Source organism: Acinonyx jubatus, chromosome C2 (genome assembly GCF_027475565.1).
Source record: "Acinonyx jubatus isolate Ajub_Pintada_27869175 chromosome C2, VMU_Ajub_asm_v1.0, whole genome shotgun sequence".
Lineage (NCBI taxonomy): Eukaryota > Metazoa > Chordata > Mammalia > Carnivora > Felidae > Acinonyx > Acinonyx jubatus.
In genome coordinates, this window is record NC_069384.1 from 124,598,086 (window position 1) to 124,620,655 (window position 22,570).

Genomic DNA, 22,570 nt, shown 5'->3' on the forward strand with positions numbered 1-22,570 from the left:
TTTAAATAAGATTTCTATTTTTTGTAGGTGTTCCCTTTTCTTAACTTTAAAACTAATAACAAAGATTTTTTTTTTTTTCCAGATCCACTCTGTCAGTGAGGTGGGCTCAGGCTTTTTTTTTTTTTTTTTTTTAGTAGGAATATTTATATTTAATTGACAAAAGTATTACACATGCATGGTAAAACAAACACATGTCACACAATACATATCTTTCTCATCAGGTGTTCACCTTTATTCTAGTGATACACACCAAAACATTGTCATGTGCATCTTTACAGAAACATTCTGTCAATGACTTTCATGCTGTTTAGTCACATTCTCTGGGAGGGAGGGGAGACCTTACTTTGTGACCTATGTGTATATGTCCATAATCACTTGTCTTCATTTCTGCAATCCAAAACGTTCTGAAATTCCAAAGGACTTTCTTTCACAATTTAATGGTGGCAAAACCTAGCCCCAACTTACCTGAGGCTATTCATTACAATTTTTATTACCTCAGTCAGCGTGAATATTTATATTTATTCCTGGTGAAATATTAAGGTTCTCGATTACAGGGGGCTGCCCCAAATTCTCTTGGGTTGTGATGGAATTAAAATAGATGCATTATGTTAACTTCTCAAATTCAAAAATTTCTGGATTCTGAAATAATTCTTGAAATTACTTTTCATTTAAAACTAAGCTTTTTATTGTAACTTTGTGAGTTTATATGTGGCAAATAGAAGATAACCAAGCCAGATTAAGGTGCAAGTAGTAGGTTTACTCACCAACTACTGTACTAACTACCATGCCAGGCTTGCAACACAAGTGATTGAGGTCACAGATTAAATAGTATGCATATTGGACCTTCAGGGCACTATATAAGAGTTTAAGACAGTAGTTCCCAAAGTTTGCTGCATATTAATAACACCTGGGTATATTTGGAAACTGACGCCTGACTCTCTCCCTTATCCCCAGACCTTCTTATTTAAATTTTAAGGCATGCATCCAGGGCATAGGGATTTTTAAAAGGTCACCAGCTGACTCCAATGCACAGTAAAGTTCGGGAGAGATTTTGAGACAAAACTGAGATTTAAGTTATAAAAACACTTCATATAGGAAAATAGTATGAGAGAAAATACACTGAAAATTCAAAACAAGATTATCATTGCTTTGTATTAAGATATTGAGATAAATAGGGGAAGATGAGGAATTCAGCAAAATGAAGATCATGATGTACCCAAGAAAATATTCCTGTGAATATTGTCAAATACTCAGGTATTGGAAGAATAGTAAACTGTTATCAAAACTGATAGTTAAATGCAGCAAATGAAATTACTCAAAAAGTGTTCATATGGTTAAATATTTTTCTCCCAATATTTGAGAATAGTGACTAAATCAAAAAAGAATTTTTTAAAAACCACCATTTTATGAATAATTCATGAGGTTAAAGGGATACAGACAGCATAGGGAATATAGTGAATGATACTGTAATAGGGTTGTATGGTGACAGTGGTAGCTACACGTGTGGTGAGCATAGCATAACATATGAAGTTGTTTTATCACTATATTGTACACCTGAAACTAAGGTAACATTGTATGTCAACTATACTTCAATAAAAATATATAAATCAATGAATGAAACTAGGAAAGATTCTTTAAAACAATTATTTTCTGTCCTGTTTGACAGTACAGCTAACACAGTTTTATTAGAATATATTCATTTAAAGAAGAATTATATATTATTTTCTAAGGCTATTCATTTTATCACTAAGCATTTTAGCAAGAAACTGCATTTAAATGCTTACATATTGTTAAATATACAGTATTTTATTGTTTTTGTTTCTTCAGAATACTGTATAGGTCATTTAGTCCCCTGGGAGTGGAAGGAGGTTAGTTTTGGTGAAGTGTATTTTTTTTTAATGGTTATTTTATTTTTTAATTTTTTTTTTTTTTACATTTATTTATTTTTGAGAGACAGAGACAGAGCACAAGTGGGGGATGGGCAGAGAGAGAATGGGACACAGAATCCAAAGCAGGCTCTAGGCTCTGAGTTGAGCCCAGTGCGGGATTTGAACTCACAAACTGTGAGATCATGACCTGAGCCGAAGTGAAGTCAGACACTTAACCTACTGAGCCACCCAGGCGGCCCAGTGTTTATTTTTGAGAGATAGAGAGTGAGAGTGAGTGTGTGGGGAGGGGCAGAGAGAGAGGGAGACAGAGGATCTGAAGCAGGCTCCGTGCTGACAGCAGAGAGTCCAAGATAGGGCGCTCAAACTCATGAACTGTGAGATCATAACCTGAGCTGAATTCAGTGGGACACTCAACTGACTGAGCCACCAGGTACCCTGGTAATTTGTACTTTTTAGTAAAATTCAGAAAGATCTGATAATAAGATCCACTGGATCCTGAGAGCTTAGAGCAATGTCTGCTTCATAGGGAGTAGCCATTGAAATTTTGTTGCATAAATCTATATATTATATTATAGCAAAATAAAGATTAGATAAATTAGAAATAGTTTCAGTTGAAGGTGTTTATATTTGGGTAAGGTGGTCCAAGAGTATGTTACTGCCTGAGAAAGTATAGTGTAGCTACTATTCCTTATTACAAACTGATTCTATTCTAATGTTCATTACTTTTTTTTAAGGCTTACAAACCTGCACATAGCCAAAATGCTTTGTAATTGTAATGGCAACCTAATTTAGAAATATATTAATTCCTGGAGCAGTCTGTAGCTCTTTAGAGTTGGTAGATACATTTAGTTCCTGTTGGAGCCCAACACATAAAGCAAAATGTAATAGTATTACTGCTATTATTATTAGATTATTAGAGTCACATCTGCAAATGTAAACTCTTAAGTTATGTGTTCCAAAGGCCAATTTGCATAGTTTTCATATATGGAAGTGTGGCATCTATGTGTAGGGAAACTTTGCAACACAATATATTACTTACTTAGTGCCTTAAATTCTTGTCTGTGTTATTTTGTGTTATATTGCTCACAGAGTTTTATATATTGTGCCCTTGTGTAATGAGTCCAACTTATCCAGAGTCTTGTTTTTTCTCCTCTTGTTTCTAATCTTGTGTGCTTCTATGGATTTGTTTATTTAAACTTAAGTATAGAACTCTTCATTTGTTTATCCATTTGAGCATTTACTAATCAAAGGATTAAAAATTTTAAGAAATGTAAAAATGGTTAAATATTATACAAACTGAGAAAATAAAAAGGAAATGCCAAAGATATTATCTCCAGTCCCAAATTAAAGTCTAATTTTTTATTTTATACTCCATCAATAAAATATTTTTTAGTCTGTTGTCTTAATAGTGAATACCTATGATAAAACTAAATTATTAGTCTCCCCTCTTCTCCCTCTACTCCATGCTTCTTCTCAAAAGGGTAGAGTTCTTATTTTGTAGGGAGAGTACTTAAGAAGTAACTACCTGATATAAACCTAAATCTTGCTTGTAGGAGTTATTTATATCAACAGCATTCCAATGTATTAATTAGAAGTAACTTTCTAAAATAGCTCTTATATACCAGAATGTATGAGTATGTGATTTCATAGTCAGCATATCTCCTGTGTTCAACCCATTCAGAAAGTCAGTACAGAAATAGAATGCTAGTTTAGTAATTTAGAAAGATAGATTACAATGAAAATAGTTGTAAAGAGTATAAATGGTCAATCCTAACTCATATCTATAAGGAAATCCAAATCATGATAGAAAGAGGAAATGGATCAGTAAAAAATTTTTAAAAGATGAAATTGAATATCTAATAAAATTATGTTGGTTAACTCACCCTAAAATTGATATTGTCTGTTATTCTTAAGTCTTTCTGTTGCAAATTAAAAGTCTCAATCTAGCTTTATAAAACAGACGTAACTACTTGGTAACTACCTTAGTTCTGAACTAAACCTTATTTTCTAAATATCTGATAAAAATAGACAAAAGGTTTTTTTCCTTCTATCTTTGGTAATCAGAAGACTGAGTATATAGACCTCATTTCTTATATTACAGTGTGGTTTGCAGCATATGTTTGTTTATAGAATTAAATGCATACATTGCTAGATCAGTTTCTTATCAGATGTTATTAGATCATCGTGGCTTTAACTTTAATAGTGGTGTAAGATGAGCTTATAAAAGCAATGTTAGTGCCTTCATATTTTTTGTAATTCACTTGTTATTACGCACTCAGATTTTTCTTTTTGTTTCTGTTTTTTCCCGAAATCTGTTTCCATTTTCTGAAGAGTTAAAATAAATATTTTAAAATATATTTATATCCATTGCATTGGTCATATGCAACTTACAAAATGAATAAACCAGGAAAGAGCGTCATAATACTAACGTAAGTGTTATAATACTAACCCCCTTGAGCATTGAACTCTTCTTACTCTTTTCTCTTGGGCTACCTCAGATACCTTTGTGACACAAACCAGTTTAAAATATGGACCTAGTGAGGGCATACAAAGCTTATTCTATATATTAAATAGTAGTAATTGATTTCTTAATTTAATTAAAACTAAAGAGCGGTTTTAATATTTTCTTGCAGTACACCACTCAGTTTGTGTTGTACATATCACTTTGGAGTCTGTTTCACATTGAGGAAGGTAAACAGAATATTAAAGAAAGGAAGCAAAGTTGGAGGTGAGAAGTGCCCAGAAAAGGAATAATCACATAGAAAAACTCATGAAGATCCAAGAAATTGTAATCTTTTGTACGGTGAAAAGGTACAAAATAGGTTGGAGACCAGAGGAAACATGTTGAATGAAAGTAATAGTAAATACTTATGCTTACTCTGTGCCAGGCACTGTTGTATATTCTTTACATATATCTAATAATACACATTTTATGAGATAGGTCTTGTATATCATTACTATCTCCATTTTACAGATGAGAAAACTGAGGCAAAAGGGGTTAAGAAACTTGGCCTGAGGTCCCACCAGTTAGTAAATGAATTAAACTCAAACCATCTAGCTGCTGAATTCATACTTACAACCACTACCCTATTCTGCCTAGTATACAACTGCAAGTATGTAACCTGAAGTAGCTGGAGAAAGGGTCACTCAAGTAACAAATTTTGCTCTGTCCACTTAGACACCTTCAGTCATATAATAAATTTCCAGCTGTTTTTATTACCAGATGTCTTATGACTGACCAAATAAGTTATGGAATTAAATTAGTATCTTTTTGAAAGGAGCAGTTATATTCTATTGATATATGTTAAATCTTTTTGGAGTTACGCCATTCCATTATATTGTTTGAAACATCAACTCTCATTATGAGAAATGCTTAAATGAAGTAATCATAAGCCAACAATAACATTTGTGTCAGTGGGTACTGGCTTAAATCCACATCTGATTGTGATTAGTCATGATGAACTATGTACTGAGATTGTAATTACACCCTGGACATTTCAAGATTTTTATTTTTCAGTTTTAAAATATATCTAGAGGGGTGCCTGGATGGCTCAGTTGGTTGAGCATCTGACTCTTGATTTTGCCTCAGGTCATGATCCCAGGGCCGTGGGATCCAACCCTGCGTCTGACTCTGTGCTGAGCATGAACCCTTCTTAGGATTCACACTTTCTCTCCCTCTGGCTCTTTCCCCTGCTCACTGTTTCTCTTAATAAATAAATAAATAAATAAATAAATAAATAAATAAATAAAAAAAATATGTCTATAAAACATGATTTTACAGCGATATAAAGGAACCACATTTATATTTGCTAATCATTATGGACACCTTTTAAATTATCTAGCTAAAGCTAGGTATTAAAAATTCTATTTCTTGGGGCACCTGGGTGGTGCAGTTGGTTAAGCATCCGACTCTTGATTTAGGCTTAGGTCATGATCTCATGGTTGTGAGATCAAGCCCCAAGTTGGGCTCTGTGCTGAGCATGGAACCTGCTTGGGATTTTATCTCCCTCTTTCTCTGCCCCTCCCCCTCTCAAGTGCACTCTCTCAAAATAAATAAACATTTTGTAAAAGCTCTATATCTTTTATTGATTTTGTATAACTTTTTATTTTAACAGCTGCTAAATGAACTATTTAGTCTTTCAGACTTATTTATACAGGATTTATTTTTTAATATTCACTTTATTCTCTTCAGTAAACATCCATTGAACATAACATTTGTCTTAGGAACTGTATATTTAGAGATTAACAAGGTTATAGCTCTAGAAAATGAGTTCATGTTTAAATGGGGGGAAAGCATTGTAAACTAATAGCAGTAATACCTTGACACATTCAGTAGTTGAGAAATATAACACCCCGTGAGAACCCATAGGGTGAATTAAATTTTCTGAGATGTGGGAGCATCACAAGTTACTTAGCCCTAAAACTAGGTTTGAAAGATCAATAGAAGTTCACCAGAAAAACCAGGAAGGAGCTTATCAGAAAGACATAGTTTGGATGTGTAGAAGGAAACAGATACGAAACTGGACAATACAGATTATGGTAACTGTAATATTTTTTTAAGATTTTACTTGATTTTTTAAAGTAATCTCATGCCCATTGTTGGGCTTGAACCTACAACCGCAAGATTCAGAGTCTCACATTCCACCGAGTGAGCCAGCCAGGTGCCCCATTGTATTTAATACTTACAAATAAGCCATCCCCAAAACATTTTTGTGCTCCTGAGCACACTAGACAATGTCTTAGATAAATGCTGGACTTAACAGAGATAAGATAGAGGTTTGAAAATTACAACAAAAATTTTATAGCATTGACTTGTAGAATTTTTCTTTCCAAATGTATTTTTGCATTATTTCTTTAACTGGTGTATATATACCATTTGAATTTCTTGATACTTTAAGGCTGAGGTTTGCCAGAATTGGAAGAGTTATCTTAGGTTTAATTAGCAGAGGTCTGATAGTAAAGAGCATTTTCTCTTTAATTGCATTATGGCAGTCAGCCAAAATAATCTGTCTAAATAATTAATCTTTATGGCTATTTAACTTAAAAACAAAAGCTCAAACAATATATTTAATAACCAATTTTATTTAGGCCACTCAGAATTTTGTTTTATAAAAATCCACTGGATCTTTCCAAGGATAAGTAATATGTCTTTTTTTTTTGTTCCCTTGACACACAGTTTTTATGCATTCTAACTTTTTGAGGGAAAGCAAAAGTGAAAAACTCATCCAGTCACTGTGATATATAAATTCACAGGTGATTTTGCATCTTAAATACTGACTGTAACATTGTGATAATTTAGATAATGGTACTCCAGAATTTGGAATTTCTCCTAGTAATTTCAGGAAATGGTATTCTCAAGGATGTTAATGTGGATAGTTTCAAACACGTTTTAATGTACTCATTTAAAGAAATCATGTGTCATTTGATATACCCAAAAGAATATATGTAATATATATATGTATATAAATCTGCCACCCCCAACCTAACTGAAATACTGCTAATACTACCCAAATATCTTTGTGCTCCTCCATTCTCCCATTCCAGTGCTTCTGGAGGTAATCAAAATCTTGAATTTTATAAAGTTTTCTTTTTCTTTTTGATAGATCATTTATTACCTTTAACAAAATGTTTGTGAAGATCTATGGATGAGTAGAGAATCAGCCAGTGAATAAAATACGTCGGCAAAATATTATACTATGACAAATGATAGTAAATGCTATGCAGAAAAATAAAGCAGAGAAGGGCGAAGAGATTGGGAGTGGAAGAATGAATTTAAATAGAATAGTCAGGAAAACCTAAGAATGTGACCTTAAGTAAAGACTTGAAGGAGATAATCGAGCAACCATGGGTATGTCTAGGGGAAGAGAAAATTTCAAATGCACAAATGGCCCTGAGGCAGAAATATATATATACCTAGGGTATTAGAGACAACAAAGAAGCCAGTGCGGCTAGAGTGCACTGTTTTATATGTTGCATTTGATTGCTTTGTTGTCAGTACTTTTCCAAGATATAAAACAGTTCCTTCACATTTTTTTTTCTTTGCATGGCATTAACTTTTAATTGACCACAATGTAGTTGTTTTGTAAAGTATCCCACATTTTTGTTCCTCTAATTTTTTCCTCATGGTTTCATTTAACTTGTTCCTAAATCTCTTGTATTTTATAATTGAAAGTTAGGTCTTATGACTTCATTATATTTTTTTGCAAGGAAATTTCATAGGTGATGCTGTGTACTGCATGTTAGGTCACTGTAGATAGTATATGCAATATCAGGTTGTTCAGGTAGGTTGTTACAATTGGTCACTTGTTTACTGAGATCCCCATTGAATCTTTTTGTAAAAATGCTTTACATTTGCAACTATCAAATATTAGTACTCTGTTACGCTTATGCCACTCAACTTGCCACTCAGTGGTTTTAATATCCATTGATCTGTTTCTGAAATTTTTTTTTATTTTGAATGTAGAAACCATTGTGTCCTAAAGTCTGGAAATAGGATATTCTGTATCAGTTGTTTATTAAAGGGTATTGGTCTCTTATGGGACTTAGTAATTAGGCATCCCTAAACAAAAGAGTTATTCTTCCTGCAGGGAGTCAGGGGCAAACAATTCATTTTTGTTTCCAGTTGTGAATAAACCCAACAGTTAATCAAACCAGAAATAAGTCATTTTTGTCCAATAGTCATTTACTTCAGTAGATTTTATTTTATTAGTATTTGAGTATATATCACATCTCTCCTATTTGGTCCATCATCATCATTACTACCTTAGTTAGGCGCTCTCTGTCCCGCCTCCTTCGTTTTTGGATCTCTTGGCAGCAGTCTCCTTCCTCCATTTCCTTCACCTTTACTTCCAGTTACTCTCCACAGTGGAACCAGAAATATTTTTTAAAGCTCACATCTGTTCATGATACTTATTTGCCCAAAATTTTTCAGTGGCCACCCATTATCTCCAGAATAAAGCTTGGCTTTATTTTAATGAAGACTTTATAGGAGGAAGGGGCTCCCTGTGACTTGGCCCCATCTTTTCTCTTGGTTACCACCACAAAATCTGGCTTAGGTTGCCAAACTTAAAGTAGTTCTGTAATCTCATTGTCATAGCTTAGCTTTGTTTTATAGGCACTTGCTAATGTTATTGCTTAGAATGCTGTTGACCCTGTTTCCCCTGCCCAGTTGCCTCTGCAGAGAATTGACATTCCTTCCTAAGTAGTACTGTGTACCCATATAACGTTCCTATCATTGTACTTAATTTACTTGTTTATTTTTTATGTGTCCTTCTTTTCAACTAAAGTAGAAGTTCTTTGGAGTATGGGGGGAAATGGGAAGAAGTTAGCCAAGAGTATAATCTTCCAGGTGTATAAGTTGAATAAGTTCTGAGGATCTAATATACAGCATGGTGATTGTAGTTAATAGTACTATGTTATATACATGAAAGTTGTTAAGAAATCTTAAATGATCTCACCAAAAAATAAGTGAGTAATGTAATGTGATAGGATGTGTTATGCTAATGCTATGGTGTTAATCATTTTGCAGTGTATAAATGTATCAAATCAGCTTCTTTTATACCTTAAACTTAACAGTGTTATATATCAATTAAATCTCAGTAAGGCTGGAAAAAAATAAAGTAGAAGTTCTTAGGAGAAGATCCTTGTTGCGTTCATCTTTGTATGTTAAGAACTTGGCATAGGGCCTGGAGCATATTTATTGCTTAGTAAATACCTGAATAGATGGACAGTTGGGTGGATGGATACTTTCTCCAAGTAAGTGTTTACACATCACCATTTTAAGCAGTCCTAGTAATATGTCTTTGGGTAAGTATGTTGAAATTAGGTAACCAAAAGCCAGTTTCACCAAAAACCGGTGATTGTGTGTGTGTGTGTGTGTGTGTGAGAGAGAGAGAGAGAGAGAGAGAGAGAGAGAGAGAGAGAGACATTGTCCATCAGCTGAGTTAAACAATTCTTTTTGTTTTTGTTTGGCTTATTTTTATTTTTTTAATGTTTATTTCTGAGAGAGAGATTGAGCAGGGGAGGGGCAGAGAAATCCGAAGTAGGCTCTGTGCTGACAGAGAGCCCAGTGTGGGGGCTCAAACTCCTGAACCATGAGATCATGGTATGATCCAGTGTCAGATGTTTAGCTCACTGAGCCACCCAGCTGCTCTTCTCTTGGATTTACTCTTAAAAGAGTATTTTATCTCTTCAGCTATCTATAGTTTGTGACCAGATTGGGTTCCCAAATATCAAATGTTTAGGGATTAGGTAGTTAACCTTCCAACTCTGTCAGCTGAATGAGCTCTACCTTGCAGTGGACCTCTCTTAAGATTGTTGCTCTCATCTCAGGGGCTCTAAATTTTGTACTTTTTGTTGCTGGCTCTTATCTTTGAGGGTTGGTATCCTTTTACTTCTTTCCCCCATCATTGTCCCCAAAACTTCCAAAATAAACTTTTCCATTAGTTGCTTGTGTGTCCATTTGTTAGCAGAACTCTAATGTTCTTCCTTGGAAGAGCAATTACTAGATAATCCTTATGTCCTCCAAGGTTCCTATAGTAAACCAGATGAAGCTCCATTGTAGAGTTAAGAATACGTGGACTTCACAGTCCCAGAACTAGAACCCTGTATGTCTGTTACCTAGGACAACTTCTTAAGATCTTATTTCTCTTATCTTTATATATACCAGTGTTTACCACAGTATACTGATAATACAAAATTACAGATGTGAAAAGTGCATACAATATAAATCCTAGCTATGTTATGTTTTGTACATGGAAATTTCTCCCCTTATAGTCATCTAAATGTATTTGGAGAAACTGCTTTCTTACTGGACCTTTTTGGTTTGCTCTCTATTACCCTTCTTGCAGATTTCTGCCTGATACTCTTGCACCATGAGCATCTTTCTTCCTTTCTATACTTGTCTCGTATTTGATATTGCTTACTTTTCATTAGTTTATTCAATAATTTCCTTGTGCAGAGCATCATAGTAAAACTGCACTCAAAGAATTTAAATACTACTTGTGGATAAGGTATTTAGGCTACTTGATTATTATCTTTATTTTGCTATTATTATTTTGTTTTCTTAGCTTTGCTAAAAAAAGAAATTATTGCCTTGTGAAGGAAGTTAGTTTTCAGTACACCTCTGCCCTTCAATTCTAGACAGTTCTTTTTTTTTTTTAAGTTTATTTATTTATTTTGAGAGACAGCATTTGTGTGTGCATGGGTGTGCATTTGTTGGGGAGGGGCAGAGAGAGGGAGAGAGAGAATCCCAAGTAGGCTCTGTGCTGACAACGTGGAGCCCAGTGCAGGGCTTGACCCCACAAACCACGAGACCACGATCTAAGGCGAAATCAAGTTGTGTCTGATGCACAACTGAGTGAGCCACCGTGGTGCCCCTAGACAATTATTTTTACATGGCATGTATAAATGTGTCTAACAAAGAGAAATTTATAACTGGCATTAGAGTAAAGCAAGAAACTGTCTTTTGAAGTAGATACAGATTTTTCTTTCTTTTTTAAAAATGTTTTTCATTTTAATAACTTTTTGCACGATACAAAAATTTAAAAAGGATATAATAGTATACATTGTCAGTTTAGTTAGGAATTGAGCTAGTTTTGTGTTCTGCTGTTGATACCGTCTTTAGTGTGCCATAATCTTCATATTTCTCTGTTTTTCAGATTTTAACAGTAACTGCTGTTGCCTTTTTCATAGGATACCCAAAGGGGGTTTTCTCAGTACTCATGCTCTACCCTCAGCTTTCAGCTCTCTTGTTCTCTTGTGGCACAGAGCACTCCTTCCCCACACTCTTGCCCCTCCATCTAGTGGTAGACTGGTGTTGCTTTATTGCCTTCTATTATAATGAGGGCATGGGGACTCTTTATTGTCCTAGTGCTAAGTCTTTTTTTTTTTTTTTTTTAATGTTTATTTTTGAGAGAGATAGAGCATGAGTGGGGGAGGAGCAGAGAGAGAGGGAGATACAGAATCTGAAGCAGGCTCCAGGCTCCAAGCTGTCAGCACACAGCCTGATGCAGGGAGGGCTCGAACTCACAAACCATGAGATCATGACCTGAACCAAAGTTGGACGGTTAACTGACTGAGTCACCCAGGTGCCCCTAGTGCTGAGTCTTAATCATGCCTTTTGTGCCTGGAGCCCTTGAGGGACCCTCTCAGCTTTCCTGGCCATTATTTCTGTGACAGGCCTCAGGTGGTTTCCTGTCCCCTTCCCAATGCTATCAAACCTCTGGTTTGATATTGGTATTAGGATTCAGGGTCCAGGCCAGTGTTTTGTCTTATTCTCTCCCCCAGATGGAAGATTTCTTCTTTTACCTTCTCCTAGCTGCAGTGATTCTTTGCCTGACTATGGTGGTGATTCAGTTTGCGGACTCACCTCCGTCAGATTGTCTTTTAGTTTGCAGGGGACGAAAAGCCTGGAGATGTGAGCTAGGCTTCTTACCTTTCCCCCAGTAATTGAAGATCATCACCTGCAAGTCTGCACCAAGAGAGGTGCTCTCTGTTCTGCTCTGTCTCAGAATTTGTTTTTAAGTACCCACTTGAGACCTATGGAAAAGAGCTTTTGAGTGAGTGTAAACTCCTTGTTGTACCACTGTGACAAACTAGCTCACACTTCATCTTTGATAGTTCCTTAAAATTTTAGGCTCACATCTTCTTACTCATTTTTGTGGAGACCACCTTTTCTTCTTAGGCTGTGCCATACATGATAGAGCTTGTATGTTTGATCTCTTCTTGGAGGGGCTTATTCTTTGGAATGATAATTACTTCAGTTCAAGATGGGCTCAAGAAAACTTTTGTTGTTGTTGTTGATTCAGCTTATTCTCATTGTTGGTAGATTTCCACATTCTAAGTGAAAGCCAAACCCTATTGTTATGCTTTTGGATTTGCTTTTAATGGTTTTTTTTAAATACAAAAATTAATGTTATGTGGTTGAACCTATTGGTCTTTTATGACTTCTAATTTTTGTATTGTGTTTAGTAAAAGACTTCCTCACCCTGAGAATATTCTCCCATGTTGTCTGCCATTTATTTTTCTTTTCTTTTTTCCTTTTTTTTCTTTTTTACTGGTTTTAGGTGTTTTGATTCATTTAGGAATTAATTTTGGTGTAAGGTGCAATATCTGTCTCATTTTCTTTGTAACGAAAAGCCAAATGCACCAAAATCACTCACTGAAAAATTCATCTTTCCCCACTATTTATAATTCTACCATAACAGTAGGATTGATGCCTGTAAGTAGTAGAAAATTTGACCAACAATGGCTTGAATTCACAGGAGTATATTTGTCTTATGCAAAATAAATCTGGGAGTAGGTAAAACATTATTGTACTGCATCTCAGCAGTGCAGAGACCTAGAGTTTTTCCGTCTCCTTCTGTCATTTTTATCTCCATACTTGTCCCCTTGATGGTTGCAAAATCACTGTTGAACATCCAGCATTACACATGAGTTTTAGATCACTGAGAGGGGAAGGGACAAAGGACTGAAGATGTCATACTTACCTAGTCTGGTCATGTTAAAGGCTTTTCCAGAAGCCCCACCTAACCAAATACATGTTTTTTCCTCAGATATTTCTTGCACATTATTTTCCAGACCACTAACGAATCTCCTATCATTAGTAGGACTATTCTTTCCTTCGATTCATTAGCTGAATTGTTTAATTAAGGTAGAAAATATTAGAGGTCTCTGGTTGGCTCAGTCCGTTGAGCATCTGACTCTTGATTTCAGCTCAGGTCATTATCTCATGGTTGGTGAGTTTGAGCCCTAAGTCAGGCTCTGTGCTAGCAGCAGGGAGCCTGCTTGGGATTCTCCCTCCCTCCCTCCCTCTCTCTACCCCTTCCTCATTCACGCTATCTCTGTCCTTCTCAAAATAAGTAAATAAACTTAAAGAAAGTATTTGGAGTACCTGGATGGTTCAGTCAGTTGAGTGACTCTTGATTTTAACTCAGGTCATGATCTCACAATTCATAGGTTGGAGCCCTGTGTTGGGCTCTGTGCTTGCTGACAGTATGGAGCCTGCTTGGGATTCTCTCTCCCCTCTCTGCCCCTCTCCTGCTCATGCTCTGTCTGTCTCTCTCTCTCAAAATAAACATGAAAAAAACTTTCTAAAGAAGTATTTAAATTAAAAAAAGAAAATATTAAATATATGCAGCTAATAACTTCACTCATAACTAATTTTCTAGCAGAGTTTGGCCTAGAAAAAACCAAATAGCTATAAAATGAGAATATTCAGGCACCATGTTCACAGGATTTCTCATTCTTTGCCTTGTGAATTTACATTTCTCTACCAAAATGTTTTAGGCTAGAGTAGGAAACCTCTAATTGGGTTCATTGTCAATTTCATGTTTTAAACAAGATGACACAATCTGGTAATATCAAGAGCCCATATTAGATTTTTATTCTTTGAAAAGTTGATAAATCTGCTCTGTAAAATAGAGTTATAGAACCCGTATATTGTAAAACTGGAAGAGATAAGGTTGCAGTTTCGGATGTGAAAAATTAGGTTTGGACTTCTTAATGAAATGCTTACACTTTTGAATCTCTCAATTCTTAAAAATTCTATTTAAAATAACTGAAAGATGCTATATGCTACAGGAATCATGATTAGTTTGACCTGAATTCAGTAGCAGATATCCTTTCTAGTCTAAACTTCTTTAATATTTTTTGTTTCCTACTTCAAATTATCTCAACTAGGATACAAATTGGAATCACTTTTTTTTTTTAATGTTGGCTTAGAATAATGAATTAAATTCTGGTTCTCAGTAACAATTTTGAATACTTTATGAATTATTTAGTTGTGGGAGATCAAAACAAACAATAAATACAAAGTCTTCAGTGTACCTTCAATTTCTGTCCACATCTACTTTTGAGAAAAAAATGTTGGCTTATACATAGGAAAAAAACTTTGATCAAATTGATATCATATGTCAAATTTAATAATGTCCTTTTTATCCTTTTTAGGACAGTGGTGATTATCCCCTTACCATGCCTGGACCTCAATGGAAAAAATTTCGTTCAAACTTTTGTGAATTTATTGGAGTCCTGATTCGACAATGTCAGTATAGCATAATTTATGATGAGTATATGATGGACACAGTAATTTCCCTTTTGACTGGTTTGTCAGACTCCCAGGTCAGAGCTTTTAGGCATACAAGTACCCTTGCTGGTAAGTAACCAACATTTTATTTCTTCTTCAATTAGATTTGTTAAATGTTCTATTCCAGTTAAAATTTATTTAGATTAAGTATTTAAATTAATTGCTGTGCTCCTGAAAAATACCATCTCTCCCCTCCCCCAAATTCATCTGAATGGCTTATGTTATCTGTTTAGGTACGATATATGCCGATTTTGATAACTGGCATTTGATTGCCTTGAGAATGAAAATGGAAAATTTCTGGAAAATTTCAGCAAATTTGTCTCTCAACATTTAATTACTTTCATATATCATTATTTCATAATTCAGGATATTTTAGGAGTTCATTAGGCCATATTCTTTGATAAACCCCAAAATTAGTAGTTGAAGTTTGAGATTCAGTCTTTTTTTTTATTTAAGTACATTGCTTTATTGCTCATTATTATACCTAAGTGTATAAATTTTTATTTGTTTTTATATTTGAAACAATTCCATCTAATTGCAGTCACTGCACAGCCAGCATTCTTCTCCTGCTGTAATAACTTGATTGTATCTAACTGTAATATCTCTGCAGTCAGTTCATTAAGGTCAGCTATAGATAATCTGAGGAATTGACAGATTAGGTCTCACTTTTATTTTCATTTTAGAATTATCTAGAGAGTTTTCAGCTAAGTATATTCATTTTTTCCTTGTTTCTTTCCATAACAAGGCAATTTTATTAATTTAGCAATTGTTCTGTTTTCCCTCAACTACTTTAACTCTGCTTACCTAAAATGACTGTTCTTTTTGATCTGTGATGTGGAGTATACACACGTGTGTGTGTACATGCACCTATGTGTAAATACTCCCAGATTACATCCTTTTTAGTAGCAGTGACTTTATATTCATCTTACACATTATCATAAGAAACGCCAAATTTAATTTTGTTAATTACATTTCATCTTGCATTTACATTGTATTTCTCATTTATCAAATATGTTTGAAACATTGGTTCTCAAACTTTTGCATGCATCAGAATCATCTGTGGAGCTTATTAAAACAGATTGCATGGACTTACCCCCAGAGTTTAACTTTAGGTTATACTGATGCTAATACTTTGGGGAATACACATTGCAAACCCCTAGTTTAAAATTTTGTCATATTCTGGCGTAATCAGTTGCCTAAAGCTGTATATTACCTTGGGTCATCCATATTTTTGTCCATTTCTCTTTTTTCATTTCTTTTTTTTTCTTATTTTAATGTGATTAATCTATATTAGTGTCCATTATTCTTTTAGTTACATGTCTGTATGAAACATGAAACAGTTTAGTAAAACCTTGGATTGCAAGTAACTTGTTTGTGAGTGTTCCCTGAGACAAGCAAACATTTCTAATACATTTTAACTTGATAAATGAACGGTGTCTTGCAATACAGTGTCTTGCAATACGGCATCAGTATGTGACCCCGAATGTCACATGATCACGACCGAGCCAGTGGTTCTTGAAATTTGCTTTGATATACAAGTGCTTTGGATTACAAGCATGTTTCTGGAATGAATTATGCTTGCAAACCAAGGTTTTACTATATTTGCTTTTGAGAGTAATATTTTTCTTATTATTAGGAAAAGAGGAATATCTACCCAATTTTTTTTAAAAAGGTAAAATAAAAATACAGTTATATTGCTGAAAAAAATTTCTGTACAGGACACACATCAGATACCTTAAATTCTGTGTTTTGAGAGTATTTTCTTCCTCATTATTAGGAAGAAAAAGAGATCTTATACCCAAGATCCTTTAAAGATACTGTAAATACACTATTATTTTTAAATTATCTGATGTTATACATTTTCCTTTCTAATTTCATGACTTTTGCTATCTTCTGCATTTTAGTTTGCTCTTTTTTTCTTTATATGTTCTATTTAGTTTTCATCTTCCTCCTATGCAGTAATGCCCATTTAGCTGGTTGTCAGATGCATGGTAAATGCAGCAGTTTGAAATAAATGGAACTAAACATAAAATAGAAATTGCTTCTAAATAGTCCAAGTTGCTCTCATAAAAAGTTTATATTTTCATCTCATAAGACCAGGAGAGAAAGGAGAACCAACAATGGAGGAATGAAGGAATGCCCAGTGGAGGGTAAATGTTAAATGCTGTCCTGCTGATAGAACTATGAAGTAATAATTTATACTAAAAAGAAAACAAAAGATTTTGCTTACAGATATTGAGAGAGAGAATAACCTGGAGCTTTTCTGTAGGGGCAAGGTACTTCTCTTTAATCCAGAAACCTGTGTGTATTCTGTATAAAAGATTAAATATATGCCACATATTGTATTTAAGAACATAAGAGAATAATATAGAATATTTTGACTTTTAAAATGTCTCAGTTTCCTGAAAAATGCACTTAATTTTCATTTGCATTTGTTCTCCACTACAGTGTAAACAAAGTATTACATTCTTTTACTGACTTTATAATGGTCCATTCCACCTCCTTTCCATTGGCCTGTTTTTAGTGACTTTTATTATTGTTTTCCCTATTTTTATCCTTTTCATGACCTATATATGTGTTAATTTTAAATATTCTTAAATATATTTTAATTATGGCTCTTCTGTTCCTTTTGAGTTGAGTAGCTTCCTCCTCCTTCCAGTGCCTTTCTGTCTTTCTTTTCCCACAGTTTACCCGTGATCATGATAGCTTTTGAAACTGCTTGATAAATGCCATTTTGTTTTTACCTAAGCTCTTTGTATATCATGATCTAGCCTATTTCAATTTGAAATTATTTTTAAAAATATGATAAGAAAAATGGAAGGAGATCAACATTATATTTCTACTGATTTTTCAAAAGTAGAAACTTAATTTTCAAGTCATTTTCAAATTTACTTCAAAATATTACTATATGACTAATTAATGATCGTATCTCCCAAGGCCCAGTTTCATAAAATGTGGGACATATCAATCACCCACCCTTCAACAAAGCACAGAGATCTTACTGAGGACTTAATTCTAGACTAGATAATAATTATCCATATTTTCAAGAATTTTTTTTTTTCTCATCTTTGCCCTCCTCTCTCTCTCTCTCTCTCTTTTTTTTTTTTTTATGGTATGTATGCAAGGGGCAGATGAAAAGATAATCATTTTTATTCACTTTGCAGGACGAGTCTTGGGGACTAGATAAAATGGGCAGGAACATTTAATCCTCTGCTTCAAAGACTATGTGCATGGACAGTTACAAGGCAGTTATGGCCAGATATGATTATCGGCTTTGGAATAAAATGCTCCTTGACATTGCTTATATCTTAGCTGAGAAGAGAGACAATCAGGTTAGTTGTTCTGTAGGGTACAGATGTGATGAGTTGCAGAGCTTGATAAGTCATCAGAGTGATCTTATCAGTAGCACTTTTAATTGGTTTTCCAGATAACTCATTTTCTTATTCAGTTAAATAATGTGTCCCGTATTGTCAGTGTTTATGCATTGCATTTAATTGTATACTTTTTACCATATTTTTATTGAAAATTTTCATCATTCTGTAGTTCTTTAGGTCTGTTTATTCTACAGTTACAGTAGTCTCATTTTTCCATTGGAGGTAAACTATGTTTCCTCTTTAATTGAAATTCTTTTTGCTGTTAAATTTGAACACACTGTTAGCTATTACATTTTCTATTTTCCTTATTATTTTTTCTGTTCTCTTAATTGGAATTTTAAAACATGCTCTCCAATTTGTTTGAGGTAGTACTTCAGGTTGCAGTACAGTTTTCATTAACTATTAATCTTTAGAATTAAGTGCCCTTATTTCTGTTCTAAATAGCTTCCTCAGTTGCACATATTGGAACATAGTTTGTGGATGTAATTTAAATAACATTTTGTCCTTATTTTGGTGGATTTAGAATCTGAGACTGGGCACATTTATTTATTCCTCAATTTGATGAACTTTTCATGAGGTAATAATCTGTCTTTTTTCCTCGAAGGTCAAAAAAAAAAAAATAGCTTTGTTGTTTGGTGTTATGAAGATAATTCTACTCTCAAAGAATCTTTTTCAGATCTATAGTTACATTATTTTTAGACATTTGCTTTAAAAATGTATGCCAATACTTCATAAAGTGTTTATTTCTAATTTTTGTTAGGTGGTAATTTGTAGGATAAGTAATGTTGATGTAACGTTATTTTTTTTTCTCTTTTCTTACCTATATGATTTTCTATTATATTACAAATAGATTAATATTGGCTACCACTCACTACTAAGGTGAAAATGCTAATTTGGACAAAGAGGATTAAGAACACAAAATTATATTAATAATAGCATGGTGATTTATTCTACTTTTTTCTGAGATGAATTCTGGGAAAATTAGAAAATGTGGTTAAGATCATCATATGAGAGTCAAGTGGTCTCAGTATGCTGGGTAGCCAGACTTGACCACTGTTGAAGTTAATCGGTCACTCTCAGACCCTTGGGGGAATAAACATTTCTTTATACCTTATTGTTTAACATTATTATGTTTACATATAGTTAATTTTATATTGACGTATGATTCATTGCTGATTATCATTTCTTACGAAGTCACAGTCTCTGGACTTCTACTCTGAAGAAATATACAATATATGAAATTGCTTTGCTCTCCAGTCATAGACTGAAAATCACTTTGCATCAGTAAATTGGCATCTTTTCTTTCACTTTCAGTTGCTGAAACCATATAATATAGTGGTTCACACCAGACTGTCTGGATCCACATCCTTCACTGCCTTTTACTGGTTTGGTAACTTGGACAAATCTTTAACTTTCCTGGCCTCACTTTCTTCACGTGCAAAGTGAGGAATATCATAATAGTGATCTCATTAAGAGAAATTAGGAGAGTCGGGCGCCTAGGTGACTTAGTTGGTTAAGCATCTGACTCTTTTCAGCTCAGGTCATGATCTCATGGTTTGTGGAATTGAGCCCCTGTCATGCTCTATGCTGAGCATCGAGCCGTTTGGGATTCTCTCTGCCCCTCTCCTGCTCAGGCACACTTGCTCTCTCTCAAAATAAATAAAAAAGATTAAAAGAAAGAAATTAGGAGAGCACAGACCAGTGCCTGACATTTAATAAGCTGTTCCTATTATTCTGTAATGACAAGAAGAGCTAATAGTGTTGGCAGTGTTTCACTTCATTCATGTTTTTATTCAGAATATATTGAACACCTACTCTTAGTAATAAAAGACATTGCCAATGAGGAAATCAGAAACAAATTAGATCTTTCAAAAACTCCTGTTAAGAAAAAAATAATTAAAAAAATAATAAAAACAAAACTAATAGCATGCATTTTTATTTTTTGTCTCGTCTTTTATTTTATCTTTTATTTTAATTTTGTCACAAATTCTCTTTATTACATTCAGTTAAGTGTTTTGGAATTCTTAACTAGACAGAATATTTTTGGTTTCTATGGTTAGGGCTTGAAAATTTTAGGTCTGACATCATCAAAAAGCAGACTATAGAGTATAAATAATCTCTTCATTTTTTCTTATGTTCATTTTTTTATTCTTCTAAAGTCTTACTTTCTCATTGCTTTGTACTCTTACCGTTGTATTTTTTGTTTTGTTTTTTTTACTTCATAACCTTTGTTTGTTTTTATTAACCTCTCCCCTAAAGATAACAGTTCCCAGTTTTCCAGAGTTTGTGAATAGACCTTAAGTGTTCTCAATAATTGACCAAATTTATGAATGCCACTATATCTCTAGCTGTATCTGTAAAATACAGTAAACTTTAAAAATGCAGTGATATAAATATTTACTTCAAATATGTAAATATAGGTATCTATAGTAATGTGTTAAGTTTTCTAGTTAACTATCATTTTTTTAGGTTTATCTTTTTCATCAGATATGAAAATTAGCTTTCTTTTGGGGGCCAGCTTTTATAAAGAAATCATGGTTTTAAAATCACTTTACAAACATTGCTTATCATTATCTATTAGCTTGGTGACCTTAGACAAATCACTTCTGTGCCTCACATTCCTCATCTGTATACTGTTAATACTAATAATCCCATCTTGTAGGAATGAAAGGCTTAAATGAATTCGTGTTAAATGTTTAACATATAAAAGTCACCCAGTAAAATTGATACTATAACTACAACAGAATGACAGAGCTTACTTGGCTTAGTTCTAAAGAGGGCAGAGAAATTGAGAAAATTTTTTGTATATATTTCATTAACATTTCCATATTGTACATTTAAATGTTTTCTGTGCATATAAAATTACTATAGTGATATATTCAGAAAAGGAAAAAAGTACAAAAATAAAAATTACCCATAGTTCTACTTATCATTGTGCCCAGAATATGTTTGTATTTCCTTCAGTTTTTTTCCTCATAAGCATAGTTTTGAGGGTTTTTTGTTTCATTTTTAAGCAAATAGTAATATCAATTTTATAGCATGTATTTTCTATGCTTTTAATTTTTATAATCATGTATGATAAGGCAGGCTCATTTTCTAAAATCTTGATGTCCTTTAAGTTTCTTAACTTTTCTGCTATTATTTGAATCCTTCATCTTTTTTTTGGAAAAGATGGTGACCTATTTTTGGAAAAGAGAGTGACCTGTTAACTTCACCAGCGGTCAAGACTGGCTACCCAGCATACTGAGACCACTTTTCCATTTTTCCCTATCATTTTTTGCTTTCTTTCTTAATTTATTCTCTTCTTTTTGGTTAGCTTATTTTTTGATAGCTTTGAAAAGAGGTATTGGGGAAGTATATATTTGAGATTTTACATGCCTGAAAAGTATATTATATACTCATGTTTAATTCTCTGACCCAATATAGAATTCATCATTGAAAATTATCTTCAGAATTTTTCCTCTAGCTTCCATTGTTGCTGATTATCATTTCTTAACAAGTCAGAAGTCCAGTGCTGTTTCAGCTTCTGATTCTGATCCTGTTTCTTTGGAAGCTTTTAGATTTTTCTCTTTATTCCTCGTGTTCTGAGATAGCATGGTGATACACTCTGATGTGTATTTATTTTTTCCCTTTCATTATTCTTGGTACTCTTTTTTGAATACCTATTGCTTAGATATTAATCTCTTTAATCAATCCTCAGTGTCTTATTATTTCTCTTCCATTTTCCATTTCTTAGTGTTTTTTTACATTTTTTCTTATACTTCCTCAAATTTATTGAACTTAATTTTGACCATCATATAAGTTTCCTAAGAGTTCTTTCTCCAGGTTTTTTTTTTTTAAGTATTAGTTCATGGATGTAATATCTTCTCTTATATCTTTGATACTGTTCATTATTATTACTCTGAAGTTTTTTCTGCTCCCTACTCTTTTCTTCTGATTCTCTGCTCCAATCACTCTCTTTCATGTTGGAACCTTTCCTCAAATAGCTATTTCTTGGTATTCTGTTGCTTAGAATATGGCACTACAAAGGCAGTTAACAGAGGGGCTGTGTGTGTCTCTGTGAATGTGTTGTATTTGACAGGGTAAGGCAGTGGCTTTGTCTTCTTTGGTGAGCATCACTGTAGGACGGTTATGTGGTCACCTGGCATTTTCATTGTAGATCCTAAACTGTTGATAATTATTTTCCCTGGGAAAGTTCAGCTTCTTTGCAGGAGGATCTTTCA

General features: G+C 33.7%; 1 protein-coding gene across 4 annotated transcripts in view; it reads left to right on the forward strand.

Moving 5' to 3' along the window:
* STAG1 (stromal antigen 1) overlaps positions 1–22,570 on the forward strand; it is a 394,549-nt gene that overhangs the window by 216,139 nt on the left and 155,840 nt on the right. For 3 of the 4 annotated variants that reach the window (XM_027061785.2, XM_053221416.1, XM_027061786.2), the window contains one exon: positions 14,838–15,042. In XM_027061785.2, coding sequence (XP_026917586.1) covers positions 14,838–15,042 — 205 coding nt within the window. Of the gene's footprint in view, positions 1–14,837; positions 15,043–18,176; positions 18,306–22,570 lie in introns of those variants that run through there. The other variant, XM_027061787.2, reaches the window with a different exon arrangement.